Below are 11,890 nucleotides of genomic sequence, written 5' to 3' on the forward strand. Positions count from 1 at the left end.
TTTGGAACTATACAGTTCATCAATTCCAACCATAGGTTGGCTACAGATAGAAGAATTCAGCAAAAAACAAAGACATCTTGCTCTGGCTGGAGTGGCTCAGTGGCTGGAGAATTGGCCCAAAGATCAAAGCGTTGTGGGTTCAATTCCCAGTCAAGGGTGCGTGCCTCCATTGAGAACTCCACCCCAGGCCCTAGTCCGGGTAAGTTCGGGAGGCAACCAATGGCTGTATCTCTCTCCTGGACATGTTTTTCTCTCTCCCCCATCTTCTTCCTCCCCTCCCCTCTAAACCTCAATGGAAACAAAATATCCTCGGCTAAGAATTTTAAAACAAAACAAAAAGATATATTTCTGTGATAATAAATTGGCTATATAGAATTTACAATAAAGGGCTTATACGTTTTATTAGTACTTGTCAATTTTTTGCTTCAAATCCTTTATGAAAATGTATAATCAACTTAAAATATACTTAAAATTCTTTACAATTAACAATTAAAATTTATATTAAATTTATAGTACAGTTTCAGAAAACCAGTTGTTAAAAACATTTACCAGCACACAATTGACTGTTGTTACATACTCAACATCTTGTATCTAGTGTTTGTACCCAGCTCCATTCCTTGTCTAGGTGAGTATGCAGGTACTATTATGTAGACTCACAAGAAATGTCTAATACTTGCCAATTTCATGGGGCTCAGCCTCATAATTATTAAGTTTAATTTCTATTTTCCAGAATGCCTTGTAGTCTAAAATACTTGGAAGGATATATATACTTTCAAATTTTAAAAAGGGAAAATATACAGTATAAAACAAGTCAATGTAATCTAGTTCAAAATAAATCCATGTTCCTCAAGATACAAGTACAGACAGAATTCCCATCAAATTCATTTGGACTATCCTAGTTATAAAATGCAAATTTTTATGTATTTCTTTAATAAATGCACTTAACTAAATTTTCTAAATAAAACAATATTTAAAATTGTCCAGGAATATGGAAGAACAATATTAAATAAAGCAAAAACAAGAGAAGTATTACCCTTAATCCTACCAATCCTATAGAAGAGCTATTTTAGTTAATTTTGACATAGTAATTTTAGGCCACCTACCTGCATGTAAAGTTTTCTGTAGTTTACAATCATAGCCATGTATATATACTTTGCCTTCTTTTTTTGTCAGTATATTATAAATATTTACCCATTAAAGAGTTCAAATGTGAGAAAATGTGACTTACACAGGAGGGCAAGGATTCTGTGTGGCCCATGATTTGGAAGTCCATCCTTGCTTTAATTAAAAAAAAAAAGTTTCAATGTGCATATACTATTTATTTATACTTTAAAAGATAAACAATGGATTAATGCAATAAGGCTAATTATAACTTTTCTCACTAAACTTTATGTAAACATTATTTATTAAACCCTTCCCAACTGTGAGAACAGAGATTGATAAACAACTTAATTCCTACCTATGTGGCACTCCGCCTGCTGCAGAGAACATTCACTAATAAAAACAATAATGTGAAAAATAAGTGCTACAACAGAGAAACTACACAGAGCATGTATATCCAACCTAGCCTAGGGAATTGACAAAATTTTACAAAAACAAAAAAGGAAAGTTTAAATGGATCTCTGAAGGATGTATAGGAGAGCTAGCCAGATAGAGAGAAGGGAGAAAACTACTTCAGCCAGGAGGAGCAACTTGTGCTGAACCTGCCCACAGGCAAAAGTTAGCAGTGGAAAGGGTTGAAATCCATAGAGTGAGAAGGTAATGGCCAGAGTTGTTATATTATAATATAAGTTAAGGAACTTGGACCTTGTCCGAAAGGTTATGGGGAAAATACAGCAGAATTTAAGCAAAAAAGTGACAAATATATATACATGTATGTGTTTGTAAATATTCAATCATATTGCCAAAAAAAGTGTGCAAAGACCAGAAAAGTACACTGAGCTTAGCCACTGTGATAAGAAATATGTATGAATCTTGGGGAAAGTTAAAGTTAATAAAAACAGGAAATAATTCACCCATTGGTGCTTATAGCTTATCCTGAAATGTTATTTAACTGGTTATGTTTGTGATTCTGATAGCAAATTTAGAGATTATATATAAGATTATAAACCACCAGAGTAAGAGAAAACAAGTCCAGATCTATATCAGCTTAAAAAATTATATTATTTTAGTAATATCCTAACAAATAGTTAAAATGTAGAAACATAAAATCACAAGATTATTTAAATAGAAGTATATATTTAATATATAATAATGAAAGAAAAATAAATATATAATACATTAATTAATTGCATTTAATTAACCTTAATATAGTAATACAATTTAAAATATATATATCAGTTAAAATAGCAGCACATTTTTATCACACATCAAAGATTTTCTTTATCAGGATTGGGAGACTTCATGACATCATCTAACAGTAGTAAGAACATCTATATAGAATATAGCTGTGGTTGTCATAGTCACGATCATCATAATGTGCTTTAATGGACTTAGAGTCTTCTGAAGTCACATAAATATTTTTTAAATATCAGTTATCTTTCTTTTGTGCTAGCCAATTTGGTGCTAGCCAATCCAAAATTGTAGAGAGCCACCAGAGAAGGCACATGGACATTCTTTTAATTCTTATCAGCTGAGCCCGAGGGCACTGGCAGAATCAGCACTGATTTCTTAATCCCTGTGCTTGGAATGAGGAACAAATAGGACCTTAACTCATCCAGGTGTTGAAATGCTAAATCTTGTACCAAAAAAATGAGGAGCTTACCCAGATCTTGATGAATAGGATCTGGGCACACCCAAAACTCCTTTGACCTTAAATTCCCCTTTGGAAGCCAATAAATATGCTGTGTTGTCTGTGGTGAGTGTGACTGTCTCTCTATCAGAGAGATGGCACCCACCTAGTTTCCAGCTTTATGAATCTATTTCTGCCTCTTGTCTCTTTCTTTCTCTAATTTCTTAATCCCCAGCTCCTCTCCTCAGAAACCTGCTGTTTTTCCATGCGGGATGTGGAAAAAGGAGAAACACCACACAGAATAATGATAAATTATAGCTCATAAAACCCCAGGGCCAAGAGTCAGCAAACTATGACCCAGCTCTGTTTTTGTAAAGAAAGTTTTATGGGAACACAGGCATGCTCATTTATTTACCAACTAGAGGACTGGTGCACGAAATTCATGCACGGTGTGTGTGTGTGTGGGGGGGGGGGAGACACACGACCCTCAGCCTGGCCTGCACCCTCTAACAATCCAATACCAGTGGCTCCTAACTGCTTGCTTGCCTGCCTGCCTGATTGCCCCTAACCGCTCACCTGCCTGTCTGATTGCCACTCAATGAGAGAGAATCATTGATCAGCTGCTTCCTGCATGCCTCACACTAGGAATTGAGCTTGCAACCTGGACATATGCCCTGATTGGGAATCAAACTGTGACCTCCTGGTTCATAGGTTGAGGCTCAATCACTGAGGCACACTGGCCAGGCAATTATTATTTCTCACTTTTAATTCTACCTTTAGAATATTCCAGAAATTGTAGCTGATAAATACAATGGTAATATTTTGCTGATAAACTCTAAACAATAACTTGGATACCTGAAGTTATTGTTTCTTTTCTCAAGGATCTAGAGTTCTAAGATAAACATGAATTTGTCCCCTAGATCCAACACCAGAGCTGGACCTTTCTAATAAAAAGATAAGACATTAAAATTAAAGGAAGATATTATTTGAGGAGAAGGAATGTGGGTTTATAAATCTTTTTTTTTTTTTTTTAGAACTTAAACAATGAGTTTTTCCTAGCAATTTGGAAAAAAGTTTGTAATATGATATGCTTAATCATAATATGAAAGACTATAATACTGTACTTGCTATTTTGACTAGTAAGAAGAGCTGCTTTGATTAAAATTATTAAATACTTCAGATTTAACACAATATTGTGAACCATTAGAATCCCAGGGCACCAACTTGTTATAAGGGAGATGGCAGAAGACAGTAGAGAACTCAGATCTTGAAGTCAGAACTGGTGTTCAAAATCCTGACAAGTCACTTGCTTCTGTGAGCCTCACTTCTTTCATTTTTATTTTTTTACTAGAGGCCCGATGCATGACATTTGTGCACTGGGGTGGGGGGTACCTCAGCTTGGCCTGTGCCCTCTTGCAGTCCAGGACCCCTCAGAGGATATCTGCCTGCCAGCTTAGGCCCGTTCCCTGTAGGCAGACAACCCCAAGGGGTCCTTAGTGCTGTGGCAGAGGAGGGAGAGGCTCTTGCTACCTCTGCTGTGCTCACCAGCCCTGAGGCCAGCTCCTGGCTGAGCAGCACTCCCCCTGTGGGAGCACACTGACCACCAGGGGGCAGCTCCCGTGTTGAGCATCTGCCCCCTGGTGGTCAGTGTGCATCATAACAACTGATTGTTCTGCCGTTCGGTCAATTTGTGTATTAGGGTGTTATTATATATAATGGGATTTTCTTTAAATAGCTACTTAATTTTTTCATCACCTTTTATCCCCCCTATATCCTCTTCCCACTCTACCTGCAATCACCACAATGTGGTCCATGTCTATAAATTCATTTTTTCTTTTTTGCTCAATCCACCTATCCCCCCACCTAACCCAGCACCCACACAGCTGTCAGCCTGTTCTCTATATGCTTGTCAGTTCATTTGTTCATTCGATTCCACATAGGAATGAAATTGTATGGTACTTTGTCTTCCTCTGACTGGCTTATTTCACCTAGCATAAGTTTCTTCAGGTCCACTCATGAGTTATTCCATATTTAAAAGCAAGTAAAAATACAACCTACCTCAATGGTTTATGTGAGAATTAAGTGATGTAAGCTATTGAAACATTTATCAAGGTCACTGACAAGCAGTAGGCCTTCAATATTTGGAATAAGAACAGCAAGGAAATACACATAACTTTCATGTGTTTCTAAACTAAACTTTATGTATACCCATTTGTTAACTGGGTACAGGAACAACGTAATTTTAAACTTGTACTTACCTAAGGATATGCACAATAGTGATATTATGAAAGTTGAAAAGAATAAAACTCCTAATAACAAAAGCCCAGATTCTCTTCCTCCCTAGCTAACACAAAACGCAAACATAGATATCTTATTCTTCTTTCTCTATTCTTCTTTTATATATTTTAGGTACACATTCACAGATAATTTTAGAAATAACAATAAGAAAATAGTAAGTTTAATATTTTAAAATAAAAGTAAATTCACACAGTGACCAATTTTCAAGTAATCAAGATTAGTGGTTCAGTTCCTCAAATCAGGGAAATATTGATCCTAAATATCTGTGAGTATGAGCAGTCATAATTTCTCAAGAAAGGAGCCAGAAACTTATTTAACGACTCATTCTACAAGAGGGAAATTATATAGCACACGTACTTGTAGGGGCTTCCTTCTTCCAGAGAATGACTGAGTTTGACTCCTAGGAGAAGCAGCAACTCCTTTAACCTCCAAATCCATTCAAGTTCACGCACTGATTGTGCAATACACTTTGGAAAACGAAAAATATATAATCATATAAAAGTATAATTCTTTTTCAAATTTTAAATAAATCATACAAATTACATAAGGATATTATATGGGAAAAAATCATGTGGTCAATCACTTCCTTTTTTCACCAAAATTAACTATTTGTGGGGGCAATTCCATTATATGAAACAACATTTATGGGGTCAATACTAGTCTGAATAATAGCCCCCTGCCCCCAAAGAAGCCCATGTCCTAATCACCAAACCCTGTGAATATGTTACGTTAGGTGACAAAAAGGCCTTTTCAGATGTGATTAAGGATTTTGAGATGTGGATATTATCCTGGTTTAACTGGTGGGTCCAATAAAGTCACAGGATCCTTATAAAAGGGAGACAGTGAGAAAGAGAAGATGTAAGGATGGAAGCACAGGTTATAGAGGAGCAAGGCGGTGCTTACAGCTGGCTTTGAAAATGGAGGAAGATGTCTTAGGCAGCCTCTAGGGGGCAGAAGAGACAACTGGATTCCCTCTCAGAGCTGCCTGAAGACACCAGCCCTGCTGACACCTGGACTTCAGTCCTGCGGAGTTCACTTTGTGCCTCTGACCTCCAGAACTGTAAAATAACGGGTTTACAGAGTCTGAAACCACCACGTTTGTGGTAACTTTTTAGAGCAGCAATAGGAAACTAATACAGGTACCTATTCTCTACCACAAAGTGATCTTTTATTTTCTTTACTCTTTTCCTGAACTTTTTTTGAGTGTGAACTTTCCCAGAGAGACTGCTGAAATTTTTTTTGTAGCGAGCATTATTATTTATCTAATACAAAGAATAAAATGGAGTGAATGACCCAACTGGTAATTCTGAGGTGATAGATAAAATGCTTGCAAAACAATGTGAAAATAATAAACTTGCAAATATGTACAAAATGAAAAACATATGAATATCTCAGCCATCCAGATTCTGAATATTTTACTTTATACTTCAGCCTTATATTACCAAGTATAAATTTTTGTTTAATTATTCATTCATAAATAATACCTTCGTACCTTCGTTTCTATTAGACTTGGATTTATTTTTTTAAATATATTTTATTGATTTTTTTTATTTTTTTATTTTTTTTTACATAGAGGAAAGGAGAGGGATAGACAGTTAGAAACATTGATGAGAAAGAAGCATTGAACAACTGCCTCCTGCACACCCCTTACTGGAGATGTGCCTGCAACCAAGGTACATGCCCTTGACCAGAATCGAACCTGGGACCCTTCAGTACGCAAGCCAATGCTCTATCCACTAAGCCAAACCAGTCAAGGCTTGGATTTATTTTAATAGCAAAATATTTTTGTTTTGTTTTTAAAGAAAAATAGTATGGCATAGTTCTTGAAGTCAAATAGGCTGTCGTTCACATGCTCATTTTTGACACTTTCCCATAGTGTAAGCTTGGGTAAGAACTTAATTTTTCTGAGTCAACATTTCTAACATGTAAAATGAGCTTAATGTTAGCACCTTTCTCATTCTCTTGTATCATGTGGAACACCATTAACATTCAATACATAGTAGCCACCATCATTATTATTAAAATAGTTTCACTTCATGTCCAGTGAAATCCTCTTACCTAAAAGATATACCAATTCTTTAATAATGTGTCTATAGGATTTCCTTCACCCCATTGTTATAGCCCCTTCCCCTAAAAACCATGTGTCCTAAGCATGGAATTCTACTGGTAGAGTGAAGTCAGGAAGACTTACCAACCAATAGTAGACATATTCTGAAAACATAAATCATTAGATTTTAAAATACTCCTATAGTACTAGCAGTCAGCTTGCTTTTCACAGATCAATTTCGCAAAGAAGAGCTTTTTAAAGCTGTTATTGGTTTGGTGGGGGGAGGGAGGTTATTGTTTGCTTCTCATCACATCACAAGAGCTGTTGGTATTTGCCATACTGATTGGTGGCCAACACACACAAGGGTGTTGAACAATCAGCCAGATGACTATTCTCCACATGTCAGCCACACAACTATTTATACTTACGGGTGTCGAACTCAATCAGAGAAGGGGCCAAAATCTAAAATCCAGCCTAAATCGCGGGCCGAATGGTTTACTGAACAGTCATAAACTGTCATTGTGATGGAAACGCAGCGGAGTGCAGTGATGACAGCGCGGTGCGGGCCACATTGCAAGGCCTGGCGGGACGGATTTGGCCCGCGGGCCTTGTATTTGACACATGTGCGGCTTAGACAAATACTATAGCCACTTCAAATAACTGTAGGTTACTTTACATAACTATAATTCGCTTGCCAATAATAAAAACAACAAAATTTATACCCTCAAATTTCAGGTTCACCTCAGTGGCCTGACTTCACTGAAACTGAGGCAACTCATGAGAGGTTACTGCTAGCATGCCACGAGTCTTGCTATATTATCCTTAGTGCTACCAACATGAATTAAATCACTTTTCTCATTTTTTTTAAGGATGTTTCTTTCCAATTCTAATCATCATCATGTCTCTCTTGGTTAGTGATATTAGTGGCTATACCGTTGCTTATACCAAATCAGAACATAACGAAAAGCAAATAATAAATCCAGCATATAATCAAAGAGAGAGGAATGAGATTTGGAAATAGTATTTTAAGCTCCACGCATGCAGGGGCCAAGTAAGTCTGTCTTGTAGCCCAGGTAATGGCAGACCCAGGAACCTTAATTGAACCTGAAGCCATTAATTTCCAAACAAGGCAGAGTAATTCCCCTACATGCCTCCCCCCAAAGTTGAGATAGTACATTAAGGCAATGGTACCTGCAATGTATCAGAACAAATGCTCCACCCTCTTCCTATCTGGGATTCATGGACTGGGTGGGTTGGGACCCAAGGACAGTCAACCTGACTTGATCCAACAAGCTGGGTAAAAAGCAGGTCCAAAGTGGGAGGGCTGGGAAAGGTTCAAGCTAGGGCGATTTCACCAAGAACCCTCTTGAGACACTTTGAGACAGACAAGGAAAAGGGGCAGTTCCCAGCAAAGGCCCCAGCCAACTCAGACCAGCGTCTGCAGGTTGCCTGGCAACCAGCGTCTCCACCTGGGCCTCCAACCCTTCTCTCATTTCCAGGGTAAAGAGGGTCACAATCCCAAGTCCCTAGCTGCATCCACACCATCTCCCGCTGCCCCCAAGCTGTGTGGGTCGCTTTTCCTCCTCCAAGGTCCACTCCCAAAGTGACTCCGCTGGCCTTTCAGAGTACTCACCCAAAAAAGGGAACTTCTGGTGGCAGCCTCCAGAGCCTTACCCCAAGTCCAGCTCTGTGACGCCTCTAAAACCTGGGGAGGAGCTGGAGCGGACTCACTCAATCTGTGCTTCTCCTGCGCAGGGAGAGAGCCAAAGCCCGGTCTGGATCAGTGGCGGTTGTATAATTCCTCCTTTAGGCAAATTCTATTGAACATCTTATGAGCATCTACCAGGTGTCAGCTTCCAGAATGATGTTTTGATGGGGGAAATTTTTAAGTATAAGCTCTCAAGGAACTTGCAATTATTGAAAAAGCAAGTTTACAATATAATGTTACAGAGAGCTATATAGACAAATATTTATTTTAAAATGTGTGCACATACACACAAATGTATATGATTACTTGTTGTATATAATATATATGATTATAGATTAAAATGTGGCTATAATAGGAATAGGCTTAGGAATCAGGAAACCTCCATTTTATTCTTTGCTCTACACACAATGTCTTTGGATGTCAACTCCTCACCATTAAAAGAAAGGGTCTGATTTGAGATGTTTCTAAGTTTCCATTCCACTCTAGGATGCCTGACTGACTTTCCTGCACTGAACAAGCAATATTCGGATACTCAAACTAGAACTAAGAGCTTCTGAAGCCTAACCCAGTGTGGGAAGGCAGAAAGGTGGCTCTGGGCCAGAGCAAAGGTGATACAAGCAGCCAGGGGAAGGAAGGCCCATTCTTGCATGAATATTCATGCATCAGGCCTCTAATTTCATGTAATACTGGCTTAGTCATGATGAACTCCTTTAGCTTTTTTTTTTTTTTTTTTTTTTTAATCTGTGAAGCTCTTTATCTGACCTTCATTTCTATTGTAGATAGTTTTGCTAGGTAGAGTAATCTTGATTGTAGTTTCTTGCTATACATCACTTTGAATACTTCTTGCCACTCCCTTCTGGCCTGCATAGTTTCTGTTGAGAAAGCAGCTGACAGTTGTATGGCACTCCCTTGTAAGTAACTAACTGTTTTTTCTCTTGCTGCTTTTAAGATTCTCTACTTGTCTTTAACCCTTGGCGTTTTAACTATGGTGTGTCTCAGTGTGGCCCTCTTTTGGTTCCTCTTGTTTGGCATTCTCTGTGCCTCCTGGATTCTGAAGTCAATTTCTTTCACCAGATAGGGGAAGTTTTCTGTCATTATTTCTTCAAATAGGTTTTCAATATATTGCTCTCTCTCTTCTTCTGGCACCCCCATAATTTGGATGTTGGTATGCTTGAAGTTGTCCCAGAAGCTCTTTACACTATGTTCATATTTTTGGATTATTTTATATTTTTGCTCTTCTGGTTGGGTGTTTCTCCTGCCTCATATTTCAAATCATTGATTTGATTCTCGGGATCCTCTAGTCTACTGTTGAATCTCTGTATATTATTCTCCCCCCCCCTCCCCCCACTCAGTATATGCTTAATATCTAACTGGTCTTTTTTCTTTTTTTCTTTTTTTCCTTTCTTTTCTTTTTCCATTCTTGCTAAGATACTTGAAAGTCTCACTAAGTTCCTTGAAGATTTCTACAATAGATGATTCTTGAGTACCTTATAATTGTGGTTTTGAATTCTATATCCAGTAATTTGCTTTCCTCCATTTCTTTTATTTGTGACATTTCTTTCCTTGTCTCAGCATTTTGGCTGCTTTCCTGTATTTGTTTCTATATGTTGGGTAGCTGCTAAGTCTCCTTGAGTTGATAAAGTGGCCTTTGTAGTAGTTGCCCTGTAGGGCCCAATGGCTCAGTCTCCTCAGTCACCTGAGATGGACACTCTTGGTGCACCCCTTTGTGAGCTGTGTGCATAGTCTTGTTGTAGTTGAGCCTTGACTGCTGTTGGGATCGCTGGGAGGAATTGACCTTTAGACCAACTGGTTGTGAGGACCAGCTGTGATGACAGTGGGAGAGCTGCTGTGCAAGAGACACCCTTATAAAGAAGGAATTGAGGTGGGGGTTTGGTGCTCACTGAGTCTGCCCCTTAAGTGTGTCACTTGTGGATATGAATAGTTGTAATCTGGTATGGTCTCACACTAACCACTGTGTATACTGGCGCTTGGGTCTCCAGGGAGGTTCAAAATCAGCCACTGCCTGGGGCCACCCAGCAGGAACTACAATGAGATCTGCAGATTCCTCCTCTTTATATCAGGTTTGGAAGTGTCCAGATGAAGTTCAGCTGTGAAGCAAGGCAGGCTGGTGGTGGTGCTGGGTCTTGGGCCTTTTATTGATAGGTTTGGGACTCCCTGACACAGCTACACCTTGTTTGACATGTTTTTAGCCTAAGATAGAACATCCTTAGTCTTGCCAAGCAGGTGGGAGAGGCTTCCATCATTGCTGCTGTGCTCACCTGGCTTGTGGCTGATTGGAGCTCCTCCTGTGGGAGTGCATTGACAACCAGAGGGCACCTCCTGTGTTGAGCATCTGCCCCCTGGTGGTCAGTGTGCAACAAAGTGATCAGTCATTCCTGGTTTTTCCACCTTTAGGGTCAACTTGCATATTACCCTTTTATTATATTTAATGACTAGAGGCCCGGTGCCGGAAATTTTGCACTCAGAGAGTGTCCCTTAGCCCAGCCTGCACCCTCTCCAAACTGGAACCCCTTGGGGGATGTCCGGCTGCCAGTTTAGGCCCAATCCCACAGGGACGGGTGGACGTCCCTTTCACAGTCTGGGACTGCTGGCTCCCAACTCCTCCACTGCCTGCCTGAAATAACTCCCTTGCCAGCCTGATCGATGCCTAACCGCTCCCCTGCTAGCCCAATTGCCCCCAACTGCCCTCCCCTGCCGGCTTGGTTGCCCCTAACTGTTGTCCCCTGCTGGCCTGGTCATCCCAACTATCTTCTCCTGCAGGCTTGGTCCCCCCCCCCCCCCCCCCCCCGCAACTGACCTATCCTGCTGGCCTGGTTGCCCCTAACTGCTTTCTCTGCAGGCCTGGTTCCCCCCACCTGCCTTCTCCTGCTGATCTGGTCCCCTGCAAGTGCCTTGTCCTGCCAGCCCGGTCATCCCCAACTTCCCGCCCCTTCCCGCAGGTCTGGTCATCCCTAATTTACCTCCCCAGCAGGCCATTTTGTGGTGCCATCTTTGACCACATGGGGGTGGCCATCTTGTGCAAGGGCTTATTATATAGGATTAGTAAAATAACTAATCAAATGTAGATACTCTGTCCTAGTCTTCA

At 39.8% G+C, this 11,890-nt stretch overlaps 1 protein-coding gene across 4 annotated transcripts in view; it reads right to left on the bottom strand.

Moving 5' to 3' along the window:
- CAPS2 (calcyphosine 2) overlaps positions 1 to 8,761 on the bottom strand; it is a 50,691-nt gene extending 41,930 nt beyond the window's left edge. For 3 of the 4 annotated variants that reach the window (XM_036457722.2, XM_045588268.1, XM_036457720.2), the window contains exons 1-3: positions 8,710 to 8,761; positions 5,387 to 5,496; positions 1,229 to 1,278 (exon numbers count right to left, since the gene is read on the bottom strand). In XM_036457722.2, coding sequence (XP_036313615.1) covers positions 1,229 to 1,278; positions 5,387 to 5,467 — 131 coding nt within the window. In that variant the 5' untranslated portion in view covers positions 5,468 to 5,496; positions 8,710 to 8,761. The other variant, XM_045588267.1, reaches the window with a different exon arrangement.
- Between the last annotated feature and the right edge of the window lie 3,129 nt (positions 8,762 to 11,890).

Source organism: Pipistrellus kuhlii, unplaced genomic scaffold (genome assembly GCF_014108245.1).
Source record: "Pipistrellus kuhlii isolate mPipKuh1 unplaced genomic scaffold, mPipKuh1.p scaffold_m20_p_3, whole genome shotgun sequence".
Classification (NCBI taxonomy): Eukaryota; Metazoa; Chordata; class Mammalia; order Chiroptera; family Vespertilionidae; genus Pipistrellus; species Pipistrellus kuhlii.